At 35.7% G+C, this 17,280-nt stretch overlaps 1 protein-coding gene across 7 annotated transcripts in view; it reads right to left on the reverse strand.

Annotated features, from left to right (window-relative positions):
- The window catches only part of LOC141441291 (transcription factor hamlet-like), a 165,330-nt gene that overhangs the window by 10,227 nt on the left and 137,823 nt on the right, over positions 1 to 17,280 (reverse strand). For all 7 annotated transcript variants that reach the window (XM_074105968.1, XM_074105969.1, XM_074105967.1 and 4 more), the window contains 2 exons: positions 13,295 to 13,391; positions 945 to 1,065 (listed from right to left, as the gene is read on the reverse strand). In XM_074105968.1, the coding sequence (XP_073962069.1) occupies positions 945 to 1,065; positions 13,295 to 13,391 (218 nt within the window). The remainder of the gene's footprint in view (positions 1 to 944; positions 1,066 to 13,294; positions 13,392 to 17,280) is intronic.

Raw genomic sequence — 17,280 nt, forward strand, 5'->3', positions numbered from 1 at the left:
GTCACACAATTGTAGGAATCGTTAAAAACAATAGTGATGACGCGATAAGCGCCAGGATACTTAAAACGGTGCATGTCGATAATCTCTCGCCTGCATTATTGATGAGACCGACGCCGCTCCAATAGAATATGATGACACACGCCATTATGGCCTACTGATGCTTGTCATACAAATAATAAATTCATGATTTATTTTCATTCGTGATGAGATGCTTATATAGTGCTCGGTCCATCGTCGATTTGATTTTATCGCCGTAAAACTTTTTGTTCCGTTCGTTTGTTACTCTACTTTTTTATGCTTTTTTGGTAATTTCCTAAAGTAAAACGAGCTTATTTTGCTCTATATAAGTAAAACAATTATAAATTGTTAAGAACGTAACAGATGTAGCTAGTATCGCGTGCCCCCAGCCCGCTCCGAAACAAATCATCGACGCCCTCGTCTTATCGAACGGGCACATCTCTAGTGCTAAATAAATCGTTACCGGACAGCTCTCAGACGACCACAGAATATTTATGGCAAGAGGTTAATGGTTTTGAAGACATATCGACGATAAACTGATCAACTTCAGGACTCGGGTTTGTAATGGATTCAACTATGTTTCAAGGCAGCGCACATTTTTCACGTCACGCAATTTTTAAGACAATAATGCAACTATTTATTTCTAGTAAAACAACAAAAGATGGGCACGTTTTAAAAGTAAGAGGCACAAATTTCTCCATATTGTTTTTTAACTACAGTTCGGTCGCATTTTAAAGTAATTGGTGCAGAAATCAAATAGTACCTCGGTTTTCGTTAAAGACTAAGTAAGTTCCCATCTCTGTTTAGCGCTACTCCACAGGTTCGACCTAGCTTGGTATTCCGAGGGCTACCAGTTTCTCTTAAACTCCTTCACTCCAGCATTCAATATAATATTTTCAAATCAAGAGAGAATCAAGGTAACTCACGCGTCAATGTTAGGGAAGGGTGCGTCGCAGAATGAGCAGCGTGGTTCGGTTTCTTCCCTTTCCTCGTCTTCTGGCAGAGACAGTGAGACGCTCGATGAGCTGAGAGTGGAACCTTGGCGACCTGTAAAAATCGTTAAAAGCAAATAAGTAACAAAATAAACGAAAATCTAATCATTATGTTGCTAGAACGCTTGCTAGATTTTCCTTCCTATAATGGTACCGAAATTCGAATGAGCGTATAACATCTTTAATAAATTTTGATAAAGAAAATTCGTTTTAATTCTAAATGGACCAGTGATAGCAGTATATGGTCATGATCCAGCATGTAAATCAATAGAAAGGCAGCAATTAAAGCGGGAACTTTCGTAACAGGACGCATAAGTCTTTGTCGATGGGCCGATGTGCATATTGACACGAATTAATTCGTTATTTATTGAGTGTTCCGACTAGAAAGGTTAGTTGGCTGTACCCTGTTATTGTAATAATTGTACAGCCGGTTGTTTGCTTTACATCTGCAATAAAGATGAGAGACCTGTTAATACCGTACTATGTTCTCGGTAATTTTAGGTCACCGACAGAATGCAATAAGAGCTACAGATCTTTTAATCACACACCAAACCAGTTTTTCCAAATCATTTTTTTTCCCTGAGGAAGTTAATCACGAAAAAAAAATAGGATGAATATCATAAATTAGAGGAAATTTAAATTAAGTTTGAAAATAATCACGCCTTAACAGTTTAAGCTATTTTATGTACGTAAGTGTAGGTACAACATTTGGTTTGACATCAAGGCATACCCTGGTTCAAAAGGTGCGTGGAGCCATGCCATAAAGCAAAACAATATACAATCAATGCAAACATTGTCATCGCATCGCAATGCGAAATTTAGCACTCCGGCGTCACGAAGCACGTCGGAAGTAAATGTTTTACATTGACACATGCAGAATTAATTCGAGTCACGACGGGCAAAGCCACGCCTCTAGCATTGTCTAACGAGAGCCGCATCCGTGATAGTACCGCAACCGAGATAAGGTGATATCATCGGTCGATTTTTTCATCACTTGTAAATTACTAGCGCCTGCCCCGATTTATCATGGACTCAATAAAAAAAAATAGTCTCTAATCATCACTTCTCAAGCATTTTTCAGCTCTCCAAAAACTATAAACGCACCAAGCTAGCGCGTCAACGTAGAGTCAATGTATCTACTTAAATATATTTTTATGTTTATTATTTTTTGTTGATTATTATGGTTTTTTTTTTAAATTCGTAATATCTGGAATGTCTGATTTAAATACTCTAAAAGGTAATCTAAAGGTATTGAAACAATCTTCAATACAAAATCATTAATTTGGATAAGCATCAATACAAAAGTATGGATAACACGATCTAATTTTGGTCAGCATCTCTATCAACTTTTAGTTTATGTTTATATTTGTGTTATTTCATAGTTTTTTAAGTAGTTAATTAGTAGTAGTAGTTTTTTGTTATTTATTTGACATTGTAATTTTATTCTAAGTAAAAAAAAATGGAATAATGACACTACCTAAACTTTTAAAATATAAAAAAGTAGTTATAACGACTTTTATATAATCGTTGGACATATAAAATTTCGAAGTTATTTGTAAATATTGCTATATTCTATAATATTTTACACCTTGGGTTACATTATTCAAGTTTTAGTAGCAAAGAATTTTTGAAATCGTTTCAGTCGTCTTTGAATTTATTCGTAACAAACATACAAAAATATTATGTTGTAGCGAGCGGAGCACTTAAAATGTCGCTTAGCGTGTTTTACTACGTCTCGAGATTGCGGACAGATTTGTTGCACGTGAGACAGTTACAGCAAACTTGACTTTTGCATTTCGATGGTTTGATAAATATCAGTCTGATTGATTTCTTTTAATTACAATGCGCTTATAATATATTCGTATAAAGCAAACATCAAGTAGCCTTTGCTGTATTACAATTAATATTTAAAATGTCATGTTATTTTATTAATCAAGTTCTGATTTATTATTAACACATTAATCGTTTACCAGTATTTACACTATAATGGCTTTAAAACAATTTAATTAAGTATTAAATTTATTTCAATTTAAAGGTGCATTTCTGCACTATTTTGTCACGTACCTGTTTAATTTGAAATGTAAATCTGAAGACTTGGAGTCGCGTGTTTCACAAGGATGCTACGACCATCGGAGGTCAACTGGACTGTCTGATGTCAACAAAGTACTGAAGTGTTTGTTACAAATTATCAGGGGGCAGCCACCCCCACCCCACCTGCGGGTTAATATGCTCACTTGACCCGACATTTGCATTGGGGTAAAAAGTCATCTAAGCGTGCAGTAACGGCTTTCGGTAATTAAATGCACAATTTGATTTGGTGAGTTTTGATTAGTTGACTTTTTAGCGTAAATGATGAAGGAGGCTGCCGTAAGAATGTGTGAAGGTTCCAAAATTAAAGGAAATTATGTAATTCCTATAATAATTTTAACAAATACTTTCCTTATTTAATTAATGAGCCAATTAAAAAGGGTAAAATTGATTGAACAAATTATAAAATATTCGTACCTACCTACACCTATATAATGTCGTATCAAGCCGTTTAAGTGCTTGATTTTTTTCAACCCTCTAAGGACTTCTTACACCTGTATTTAACCAAATAGGGTAAATAAAAGGCGTATTATCAAACTAGTAACAGTATAATAAATCATTTTAATGTAGAATTAATACAATACTACATTACAAGGTGGTTTTTAGTCACCATCTAAATTTTGATGTGTGATTCGTCAAATGGATAAAAGAAAATTATTATTAAGTTTTTTTAAATTATTGAATAGTTTTGGTAGTCTTTCGTAATACGACTAGATAATTAGATGAATTCCGGTGAAATTACTGGCACTTGAGGTATCCCAACTTAGGCCTCTAGGTTCGCAACGCATCTGCAATCTCTCTGGTGTTGCAGGTGTCTATGGGCGGTGGTGATTTCTTACCATCAGGAGACCCGCTGGCTCGTTTTCCATCCAGTCGAATAAAAAAAATTCAAAATGCAATAAAGAAAATAAAAAATGAGTTTTTTTTTATTAAACTTTATAAATACTGCAATAGAATTAAACAACAGAGCAAGTCTAAAAGTTGCTACATCTATCGAACACGCACATCATTTAATAGCCGATTGTTTTATAGATTCAGGAGCGGTTTTATCAATCAGCGACCGCACGCTCGCAGTAATTGTTTGTTGAATGATGTCCCCCCCGATAACTGATACTAATCGCCGCTAAATAAATAATCATCCATACCATCTATGAGTACAACAGGAAGATCGAGAATATGTAGAAGTTATTTAGTATTTTTTTTTAAGTTATGTGTTATGGTCGATATGGTCATGACAGTAAAATTTGGACGCTACTTTGAAGCTCAAATGTAACGAGAAAATTTTTACCAATCTTGTTTTTCGATTCCCAAATCACGTAATTTTTAAATACCTTGCTCACAACATTGAATGAAAAAGTAGCAAAAAAAATGCTTCTTTTAAAGTTTTTTTTTTTGCTAGTTTTTCAGTGGTTCTTAACCGGTGGTCCACGGACCACTGGTGGTCCCTGGAAGAACTCGAAGTGGTCCGCGAAACCATCAACAATGAATTGGCAAAACGACGCACCAGTCAAGTAGCGGTCGCAACCGTTCATTCATTTACAATTTTACTTTTACCACGGTAAATTATTTTTCTTCCAACTATGCTTTAATTTCATCATAACCGCACTAAATACCCAGCACAAAGCGGGACTTTTCTGCTCTAGAGCAGAAAAAATGTATGAAATTCCTTTATTGCATTGTTTTAGATTTTTTTTAATTGCACTACCAAAGAGACACGAGTATTTTTGTTATAAAATTAGCCTGCATAGTGTAAAAAAATCTAGTGTTAGGTTGGTCAACCTGACCGTCTTATAAAATTTGACAGATTGCGTACAAAAAATAGTTGCTACCAATCCTATCAAAAATAGTAATTAGCCGAATTTTAAAAAAAAACTTTGTGTGTTTGGTTGGTCAACCTGGCGCCCATCCGAAATTTGACAGATCGAGGGGCGCGGGGATCTGCTACTAACTCTGCCAAAAAAAGTAAGAAATTTAAAAAAAAATTGGCGGATACCTTGCGAATTTTCCGTGGACATTTTTTGAAAGTGCGAATTTAAACTTACAAAAATGGAATCATCGAGTGCTAGTGACATTTCTTTCCTATTCATTGTTTAGCATGAGTTTTTTTTTCGTCTTCTATTCCTGTAATAGTTGAAAGAAAAGCAGATTATGCACCTCGCATTAAGTAATTTATATTGCCCTCGTGCTTTTTAAAGCCAAAATCGGCACTCGGTGCAATAATAAATAACTTTCTGCTTGGTGCAACAATCTACTATTGTTCACCACGTCAATAATTAATTTATATCAAACCGACATTTGTTTCCCTACTTACTCCATTCTTATCTTACACCCCATTGGAGTGGAGGTGTATGGGAAACAACGACTGTATTCGCGCGGCTGCGCAGGCGTTAAGTTTTCCCACGACGCAGCCAGATGGCGTGCGGCGCGCGCGCACCGTGACGGTGACTTACCGATCTTTACGTTACGTGCATTATAATGACCAACAAACTGCCGGGCACCTGTTATTTCTCGTGGTGATAAGGACAATTTAATTACGATTGTAGTTTTTAACCATTGAAATTTATAATTGAGCTAGAGAGGATAAATAACTAAAGTAGAGGCTTCAAAATTAGATTTTGACCAGTATAACTCGTATTAATTTTTATTTCTGTACAAAATATGAGCTTAGAACGTTAGTTTTCAGGTGAATTATTTGTGCAAAATTAAATTAATCTTAACCATCTAAGTTGACATAGCGTCGGCGATTCCCCTCCCACCTCCCTGGGATGTTATATTATGGCAATGCATAATGTGAAGGTATAATCTGCTTGCCCGTTTCATAACAAAAATACCGTCTTAAAACTTGCTAAGTACTCGCTTAATCAAATAAGTGACCATAGACAATGACGATTTTTAGTCCAAAGTACCTATTATAATTTTAAATTACTCGCTCGTACAGAAACGAAGGCTAAACTCAGCCTGATATTTTATCCATTACATGGAACCATTAGCCGTTAGTAAATAAATCTCGTTTATAATACTGATTCGATCTCGATGGTCGCGCAAGCCACACATGATCATCCTACAACGATATTTCTGTCGAGCCAGACACTTCCTAGTCGCCGGGAACAGGCTTATCAATGCTTGCGGCGCAAACGCACCTAGTATAGGAGACAATGTCGCAAATATTATTAGATATTTGAAAACGTTGAGATTGATAAACTATAAAATATTGATACTAACATATGTTACAGTTGTTTAATGGAGATTAAGTACTTACATTTTAATGTAGTCACGTCACGGGAACTGTTTAGTCTAGGTAAGTACTACTAGTTTACACTCATACTTTCTGAATATAACTTCCGCTACCGCTACCTCTATTATAAAAAAAACTACAGCCAGTTACAATTAGTTACTTTGAAAACGCTAAAATGTACAGAAATATGTAAAAACGACTCCACTGTTAAGTGCTTGAATACGTATTCCAGTTAATAGGTACATCTTTTTTAGTAACGGAGTGGAAACTCATAACGAGTACCGTCGGAATTATCTGACCCAACTGGTTAGAAGGTTTTTAAGTTATAATGGTTTTTGGTGTAAATTTCATGCGCAATAAGATCGATAGTTTCAATAGCTTTGTCATTAAAAGGAAAGAAAGAAAAACATTTATTCTTTATGCTACTCTCTCTCTCTCTCTCTCTCTCGTCCTATCTCTGCATTGCAAGTGAAGGGGAGAGCATAGCTACTAAAAATTACTCCGATGCTTGGGAAAAACTTCCCGAGATTTAGTAAGCACCGTGGAATCCTAAAAATTCTAATCACAACATCTCATGATAAATGTACTCATATAACCCGTTATATTATCATCTTATTTACCTACAATTACAATTGCGTTTCGAAATACACTAATCGGTACAACTCATAAAAACGTTTTATATAAAAGCGCAAGCGCCAGCACTATAACGCAAAGTGCGTCGCGCGCGCAATATCGATGCCGCTACGCCCTCTGGCGGCAACCGTGGTGGTCCTCGCATTGCCGACCGACAGGATGCGTAAGATACGTACGGGGTCACACTTAATCTAGTATATGTTCAGAATAATGCCGGAAGGGTTTAGATCTTAATATAAACTATTTTAGTTCTAATCAGGTGTATTATGCCATTGGTGGTAGGTACAGTGGCGAAGCGTCCATAGAACCCCATTCCCTCTGGCTTGGCCAATATTTACAAAATACGACAACAGGACGCAAATTGTTTATGAAGGATGTGGGCGATCTTTACTTCGGCTTAACCACGGAAATATCTGATGCTACGCCACTGGTAGGTACAGTCACCTGCATTAATATCTGCCACAGCGGAGCGTGCAAGAATATCTAACACGCCCTACTGACCGTAGAAATAGAGTCTTATTAGACATTTATTTACCCAGTACAAGGTTCGTCCGGATTGCAAACTCAATTTTTTTTTTGATAATCTCGCCGAAAAGCAGCGCTTGCATTTGTGTTGTTCTGACGCAGCGAGTATTTAATTCAAATTCAAATTCAAAAATTTATTTCGGACCTAAAAATCCATAGTGTTAGTTTACAAGTACAAGTATAGCAATCCTAGAAGCTTTAAGTGATTGGCAATGCATCGCAATAGTATTGCACCTATTTCACGAAGCTACAATTTACAATTCACAAGCGGTAATCTTTCTTTAACAGTTTGCATTGAAAAAAACTACCGCTTGTAAATTGTAACTTGTAATTTCGTGAAATGGGCCACAGGTGTCAATTTTTAGAGATGCTTGCTTACTTTTTTGGTAGGACCTTGTGCAAGGTCCGCCCGGATTGCTACCACCATCTTGCTCGCTAATCCTGCCATGGAATTGCAGTGCTTGCACTGTTGTGTTTCGGCGTGGAGAGTAAGACAGCCGGTGAAATTACTGGCACTTGAGGTATCCCATCTTAGGCCTCTAGGTTGGCAACGCATCTGCAATCCCCCTGGTGTTGCAGGTGTCTATGGGCGGTGGTAATCTCTTACCATTAGGAGACCCATTTGCTCGTTTTCCATCCAGTCGAATAAAAAAAAAAAAAAAAAAGATACTTACGAACTAAATTATAAAGTGTGTTGTACATTTGCGACCCTATGTCATAAAAAAATGCTAAATACTTATATTTGCCTGTTGTGAGAACCTCAAATATATTTTTTCTAGTCTTAAGAAAAATAACCATCCCCCTTTTCTTCAAAACCATGGTGCTTAAACACAATAATTAACGATAATTTTGCAAAAAAAAGCAGAAAATAATATTATGGTGACCTGTAGATTAAGTGTATGGTACTATAGGAAATTTCCATAATGTCCAGAAAAGTACGGAACCCTCTCCATGCCACTTTAACTCGCACTTGTCAGGGTTTTTCGTCATCATCAAAAGGATGTGTCCGTTGCGTCACAGATTAATTTATCATAGTACAATGGTTACAGCAAGTTAGATCCTCTACAAGATAATAAAGTCACGAGCGAGATTAATCACAAAACTAAATTATTAAATTTCGCGTAACATCAAGATACGAGCGGATCGGGCTAATCTGGTGACAAAAAACGACAAATGCAACGCCAGATTTAACCCTTCCCTGGGGGCGGAGATATTAAATTGAAATATTTCTATTTTATTGTCCGTAATATTTATTTGATTGTTAAATAAATACGCGGTGTGGGACGCCGGGGATTGTAGTCGGTTAATGGGGTGGCTCCATTGTTGTTGCTTAATTTTTTGATTAATCATTCTGTGTCGCTAGGAATTGTTGCCGCTATGGAACATTCTAATTTTAGTGTTTATCGTTATTCAGCTATATTATGATAGAAAACATCATTCCACGATTTTCTCTTTAATTTTTAATTTCATATTTATCTTTAGTTTTTTTTTTAATTTTTAACTTTGATTATAATTTAATTTTTTATGTTCTTTTTGACATTAATTCAATATTTTGTATTCTATAATTAATTTTAATTTATTCATAGTGGTGGTGTGGTGTTTATTTTGTTATTCTATTTTTGACATTTTTGTTTTATTTAGTTAGGATTTATCTTTAGTTTATTAGGTAATGTGTATAATATAACATTGTAAATTTTCTATTTAATAAATTCATAGTTTAATTTATTCCGTATGTTATTTGAAATGACTCAAGTTTATTATTATTGCAATAAAATTTTGAATGCAATGGAACATGTTCTTATTTTAGGTATGCAAGGAGTCAAAATGTCACTAACGAAATTGGCTGATTTTCGATCTTTTTTTCCGGATTTCAAAGCTTACACTGCAAACAAACCATGATCCGTACGAACAGCAGCGTCCAGTTTTTTTTCAAGAAGTACCTTTTCTGTTGTGCCCGTAAAGATGCCAAAAAATATTCAATCTTTATATTTCATGCAATAATTATTTATCCAGCCTATTCCCATCTAAAACGGGCACGCATCGCGATAACATCCACATACAATGGCGCATGCGCGCGACAAAGCAACGTCATCAATTTTAATCTGCCGACAATTGCGCGATGACAAATGTCAGTGGCTCATTCATTACCGGCGATTGCGCGAGAAAGGAACTAATAAAGGGTTGAAATTATTATTGTTAAACCGATTATGTAAAGCTTTTATGATGTTAAATTAGGATGTTAGGTTTTTAAAATTTAGTATTCCAGTGCCCAGTACTGTATTTTATAAAATACTAGACTTTATGCCCGACTCGGTATCCATTATATCCATTATATATTTAAAGCGAAAAAATAACAAAAACACACACTCTCACACACGCACACAAACTTTCACACTTTTATACTTAGTACCTATCCTACGTCCATATTTTCGGACATCTATTATCAAGAAAGCATAAGGTTCAAAACTATATACGCGTAATAATGCAAATTTTTACTCTTCATTATGAACAAAACAACACTTTCGGTACCTATAAACGTTTTGACTCTTTAAAACATTAAATTTAGTCTACTCATGTATGAAATTAATCCTTTTTCACTCTCCATTTTGTATGGAGATGTCAAAGGCAAGCGAAAGATAAAAATTTCTGGCACACAATCGATCATCATTGCACAATTCACCTTCATACGCACGCGTCGCATTAATCCTTTCGCAAAATTATACTTATCTCGAAATTAATAAATTCAATGAATGGTCTCCCATGCGATAAAGACCCCATCAATCATGTCTTGCGCAATGACCGTTCTATGACAAATGAAATGGAACTGCAAATCGATCCTAATTACGGATATTTAAGAGTCATTGTGGAATTAAAGTGTCGTGCAGCTGATGCTGTGATGCTCGACATATGTGGGCGGATTTGGTTAATTCGTTTTACTTGATGATTGTTTGTTCGTACCCTTCTCTTGGGCAGTCGAGACTGATGCAATAGCGTCAATGTTTTTGTTTGTAATATCTACGCTTGTATTTATATTTTGCATGTGTGGTAGCGAATGAGCCAAGTAAAAGTTCTATTGTATACACTGTTTGAGGAAGTCTCTGAAATTCAGAATTATCTACTTACCTACGTACTAATAAACTTTTACGAAACAAGATGACTGAATGGAGATATATTAGGTAGGTACCTAAATACTTGTGGAACTGACTGGCCATGATTTTATTTACTTATTAAGAAGAATAAGTGGATGAGCGGTCGTAGAGCTTAAAATTACCTTGGCAGTAGAGTCAATTACACATCATTTTGAGCACAATTGTACTGCTTACTGTACATGATAATAACTAGAGCTCCTAAATCAATCTTATTTCAAGCAAGCAGAATCGACAGCAAGTGTACCTACTCGTATTCTGTTGGACCTTACTATGTACGTAAACTGTGGACGCTAAATATCTGATATTTTCTTACCTGTTCATCTTACTTGTTCATGTTTTTTTTTTTAGTTTTTGGATGTAATATTTTTTTTTTTTCAGTGAAATTGGAAAGTCGTAGGTACTGTGCCAATGCAAAGAAGCTAAGTACTAATAATAGTAACAAAATTATCTAGTTATCTAATATTGTTCTCCAAATGAACTGCAACGTATGTCTATAGGTACATAACTCATTACCGATGAAAAATAATTTTATTAACGTACGCGGCAATTACGCGCAATTCGAAACGCATAAATCACGCGCGCGCGCGCCTGCTGCGCCGGAAGTCGGCGCAGGAAGCGCTGAAGACCCTTCCACCTTCGCGTGGAGATAGAGACAATGGAAACGGTCACAAGTGACAATTATGCACACAGGACGACGCTAACTACGCTTCTCTATATTTGACTGCTCTCTTGGTGAAAATGAGAGCGTCTCACTCTGACTGCGCGCGTGGCAGGCAATAATCAAATGGTTCTGAAAGATTTTTATAGGCATGGTTCCCTATTTAATTTAGGCTATAACAAGCACTTATGAATGTCAAATGTTCATAACTTTATCATCTTGGCGTATTTATGTCACACTGCAGAACACCGGCCTCGCCAGGCTTGAGTCGTAATTCCCATGTAGGCCCAGTGTGGATAGGGAACTTCACATTCCATTCAATTTCTTCGTAGGTGTATACAGCTTTGTTCGCGATGTTTTTCTTCGCAGTAATCAGAGGTGTCAGCCTATGTTAGCCAAGTAGCGTTAGGTGTAACCAAGTTGTTACTACTCGTAGTTATCTTCAAACCTTGTAAGTCTGTTCTCACCCAAATTAGGAAAATCGGATTGCCTTGAAATTTGGTACAGATATGAAGTTTGGATGACAATACAAGTACAGATAACAAAAAGCAGAAGAAAAAAAAATGTTTTTTTAACAAAATCAATTTCCAAATTTACATCAATTTCTTGTGACTTCACTTAGCATATCCAGTGGCTGCTAGTTATTATACTACCGAGTACCCACGCTACTGCGTATTATGCGTGATATTTCACATAGGGCGCCGGCGCGCGGCGTCGCGTTCGTCGCGATTTATCTAAATTAAACATCGCCTGCGCGTGCCGCCCGGTGTCCTGGCCCTGTGATTTTGTTTATGAATACAGCGTGTGTAAGGGTTGACTGGCGATTAAGTATGACGTGTTAGCTGTGTTAGGTACTGCGTGATATTGAAACAATAGAAGGTGACCAGTGTTTCAAATGTCGAAAACGAAGACTGTTTAAGTTTTGGGAAGAAGATGGCTAATTTCACGATGTTTTCAAAATGTATCGTTTCCGTTGAACCTTAATAAGTTAAAAAGAAAGTTAGCGCGATTGACTAATTGCCCAATTTCAAATTTCTTCTATTTCTGCGCGTTTTCTGCTAGTTAGACCACCATTCGATCATTTTTAATCTTATATACATAGATAGGGTCTCTTGTTTAATAAGATCAAAAATTAAAAATAAACCTTTCTAGGTAATACTTTTCTATGTACCTAGCTACTTATTCCTATTTGAAGGATGCATAAAGAACGATACAAAACAACTACCTCATTCAAGAACAGCTTGTCCAGAAAATACTGGCCTCAATATCTCTAAAGCAAAACATCGGCCTGTATACTAAAGTGTGTCCACGCGAGGGTCACACGTTTGACTCGGCAGGTGACTCCAATTACCGCACGGGCCCGTCGAGCGTGAAGCGTGATTCAACGCACTACATGGTCATGGGGTTGGTTTACCGTGCTACTGATTTCAGGAGCTTTGTTTTAAGCCCCCTAAACGGGGTTTTATTAGTTTAACGTGTCTGTCTAACAGTGTTTCTGTAACTGAAAGAAATGCCATCTGTTTCTAGAAAAATTCGATCCACAAATTGACGGAATTATCGCATTACAAACATACAAAAAAGAAACATACTCGAATTGAGAACCTCCTCCTTTTTTGAAGTCGGTTGTAAATTAAATTTACTAATGGAGTTTCTATGGTCGTCGCATCGTAAGACGTCAGAGTATGTCGGATCTCTCGGTATAATGGACAAATTAAAACTCCTATATCTCCGTGTATTTGTTGTTCTTGTTTTTTAAATTAGGCAATTAAAAATTCTTCCACAACTTGGTTTGTCAAACAGCAAAGATCCTTTTTTTAACCGACTTCAGAAAAGAAGGAGGTTCTATGTTCCAATGTTTGTATTTTTTTCCCCTATTCCCTATTCCAGTTTTGTGTTGATGACAATAAATATTATGATAATTTTAACTGTAAAATAATCTTACTATGTTGATGATAATGAAGCGGCTTATTGCTTAAGATAGAGAACAGTAGCTTACCAGCACCCGTGAATACATCTTGCAACGGCAACGGCGTTCTTGGTCCGAGGAGCAGCTCTTGTCCATTTAAAATATCCCGAGTCACCTTGTACCATACCTGGAACATATTATAAATCAAAAGTTTAGGCATGTTCTAAATACTTATTGCCATGGCATATATATTATGTAGATTGCAAAAAATAATTTATTAATAATTGTAATTGGTGATAGAAGGAAAAAGCCGTGGTAGCCCATTGGTTTGACCTACGGCATCTTAGGCTTCGTTTCTACCAGAGATGTGCGAGAATGTGTTGCGAGGAATGTGTTTATCGTTTTTCACGAACCAGTAGAAACTTCATTTTCATCACACTTGCTCGTCAATGACGTTATCCCATGCCTGTATACTAAAAGACAATGGCCTCAATTGTTCCCGCGGGAATTATGGATTTACGTACAGTTTTCCTCCCCAGGGGAGTTACGACTTTAGTTTCAAAAAGTTAGTAGGCACGTCATTTCAGACTAAAGAGGTTTCAAGTCAGCTAACGTTTTATTTACATTTTTAAAACTTAACTTTAACCTAATTTTACACCATAAAAATTACCCACGCTTCATGAAACTTCGTTATTTTTATATTTTAAATTTATATTAAATTGTTTTGCAATAAATGTAGTAAATATTTTTTTAGCATGTTCAAATAATCTGGCCGTAAGACTTCTAAACATTCGAGTTCTAAACTAAACACGGTTCTTAGTCTTAGTTTTATCTATGGTTAACGGCTCGAAAAAAAGTGTCAATCAGAGGGGCTACCAAGAAATTCGAAAATCGAAGTTCATGTCGTTTTCCTGAAGCTAATATTATTATAAAATTGTTATTTAACTATAATTATCTAACACCAAGTAAAAAATTTACAAAGATACAAAAATACTAAATATAACTCAAGCCTATGTATATAATACATGTATTCTAGTGAGAAAAATTATAAATAAAAACATTCATTGTCACATAACCTTTACAAAAAGAGCACAAATACAAAAAAAGATGACAAGACAAGCAAATAATTTACTTCTCCGCCCACATAGAACGCTATATGGTAAGAAGTCCATTGTATATGAAGGAGCACAATTTTACAACAAATTGCCAAAGGATGTCAAAGAAGCGGTGTCATTAGTTGTATTTAAGAAAGCACTGAAACAGCATATTTTTAAGGCTTCCTGCTTGCAGTAACAGTATAAGTAACATTTGCCTGTGCGTGTATTGTTGATCGCACGTGCGACATCACACTTATCGGGTGTTAACTTCTTTAGTATGTAATCTAGGTGTAATAAATTGGTCAATTGTTAACAAAATGTTATTAATATAAAGTAAACAAATGTAGCTTCGTTTTCGATACTTTTGTTAAATCCATACTTATTGCTAAATGTAAATATTGCTAAAATAATAATAATAATAATAATAATAATAGTAAAAAATAATAACTAATGTAATAGAAATTGTGTATGCATTTAGATAAACAATTAATATTATTTTATCAACTTCCATTAACTAACATTTAAACCACAGTTAAAATGAAAGTGTAACTTGCCATGCATTGTATACTTGCAATCTAACTCACTGTACTTGTTTGTATTTATCTTCTACTTACTTTGATTTTGTTAGCATGACCGTTTGCGCATTTAATTTAATTTAGTTCTTAAGAAAATATGTTTTCTCAGTAAGTGATTGTAAATCTTATGAGAAATAAATAATCTTAAACCTAAATTTAATACAAGAGTGAGAGGAACGGACGATACGATTTTCGGATTTTGTAGTAGTCCCCTGTATTGGCTGGTAGCCATATTTTATTCAGTTGTTTTCTTAGCGTCTCGCTTTTGCTGAGCTGTGAAGTGTTTGAACACAAAATATTTTTTTTTTGCATTTATTTCCTCGCAATGTGATGAAAACCATTGTGTGTATCACGGGCCGTAAGGGGATTACGCCCCTTAATGCACAATGTACTATTACCTATGCTCGCACAGCACTGTCCGCTCTGGTCGAAACAGCAGAGCGGAGCGAGACAAAATAAATGTCTTATTGGTTTATGGTAAACACGTTCCTTGCAACACATCCTGGCACATCTCTCGTTGAAACGCAGCCTTATGCAGAGTATTAGCTTCAAGCCCACATTTTTGCTTTTTTTGGAATTTATGTGCTAAATAACGTTTGAAATTTGACATGGCCTTTTTGTTGAAGGAAAAAATGTGAAATTCCCTATCTACACGGGCCTTTGTAAGAACTAACACCTCAAGCCCTCGTTAGGGAAGTTTAACTAGAAGTAGATTCATCTAAAGTCGTCAAATCTCTATAGATAGAGAACATGCCTTTGTCGATATAGATTTCTTTGGTAAACGGATCCCAACTTTACAAGAATAGTATAACCGTAACACTATCTGCTAAAAATAATTGCTTTGGCTTTTTAAATTGACAAAAAAAATCGTTTAAAATAACAACGCTGTTAAAAATAAAAGCGTTAATATTTATAAAATCGTTCAAAAATCTCACAACTCTGACAGCAGGGGTGAAATATCAAATAGCTTTTAACCTCCCAAAGTGGCACAATACGTGGATCTAATCACCGCATCTGTTGCTCGCGCGCATACATATTCGCGAAACCGCAACGGCCCGATAGCTATCCTCCCTTGTTAACACCATTAATACGAAAAGGACAGCATCATTAATTTCAAATTTCATGTGACGCAAAATAGCTTCGTGGGGTTTCCTCCCCTCCGATTGACCGGAAGTGGGACACAGTTGTTCAGGCGAACACCGATTTTCTACCACCGGAAGTACCCAACGTTCTGCATTCAAATTTGATTGGGGTAGTGACATAAAAGACGCAATAATGAGGGCTGCCCTGATAACGATTCGTTGACTAGTTTAGTTCGTTGGACTTTTTAATTATGTTTGAGGTAGTTAATTGTTTTGCGTATGTTAAAGTGGTCCGCTGTATGGAAACTTAAGAGCAAATCTTATCTCTTTTACCTTTAAACAACCAATTTTCGTATATTTATTTATCCGTGAAAGTTGGGAACAGCTCTAACAATTTCGATGAAATTTGCTATATTTTTGCTATTTTGGGGCTAATTAACGATGTAAATATTAAATGTAAAATTATTGATGGCGAATTGGCGTTTTAACTATATAAACAATTTAAAGTAGCCTACATAGGTAAGACCCAAATTTCTTTAATAAACCGTACTTTTCAAACAAATGACATGGATACTCGTACTGAAATGACTGTCTGTAAATTTTATATCTACTTGTTTAAGTTTTTGTATTATTGAAAGAATTTTGATATGTGCCCCGAAATTGAATTCACTTACATATTTTTACTCCGCGGATATATTGCATTCTTCCGAAGAAAAATAGTTTACATCAATCAGGGATAGCTTTCTATTAGTAAAAGAAATAATTTTTAAATCAGCTCAGTAGTTTCAGAGATTACCCCCAATAAACAAAGAAAAAACAAAGTTTACATATTTCCTATCCCACGGACTTTTCTAAAAATCTTTCCTTAGTGGGGCTGCACTAATGATACTTTAGGTGCCAAATTTCAAGTATCTAGTACCAGTAGTTTAGACGACGCGTTGTCTGTCAGTCAGTCAGTCATGGTGCGGTTTAGGTTAGGTTAGTTATATATAAATAAATTATTATGTTACGTAATGAGTTGATAGGTTTGACGTAGGTATTTAATGTTTATTTTCATCTTTTTAGCTATATATTTTATCTCATCGAGTCTTGTGTACTTCAAAACTGAACGTAAATGTAAAATTTAGTTTCCGTGCTATCAACCCTTGAGGAGTTCCGTCATGAGCAGAAGACCTTGGCTGCAGCATCAGGTGGTGTCTACATATTATATAAACGCATTGTCCTTGAAACTGAACAATCATGTAGAGTTTTTTTGTGTGTGCCATTAACTTTTGAGGATCTACGGAGACGATCCTGGCCAGAATGAGCAGGATGTCACTGCC

The sequence above is a fragment of the Choristoneura fumiferana genome, chromosome 23 (assembly GCF_025370935.1).
Source record: "Choristoneura fumiferana chromosome 23, NRCan_CFum_1, whole genome shotgun sequence".
Classification (NCBI taxonomy): Eukaryota; Metazoa; Arthropoda; class Insecta; order Lepidoptera; family Tortricidae; genus Choristoneura; species Choristoneura fumiferana.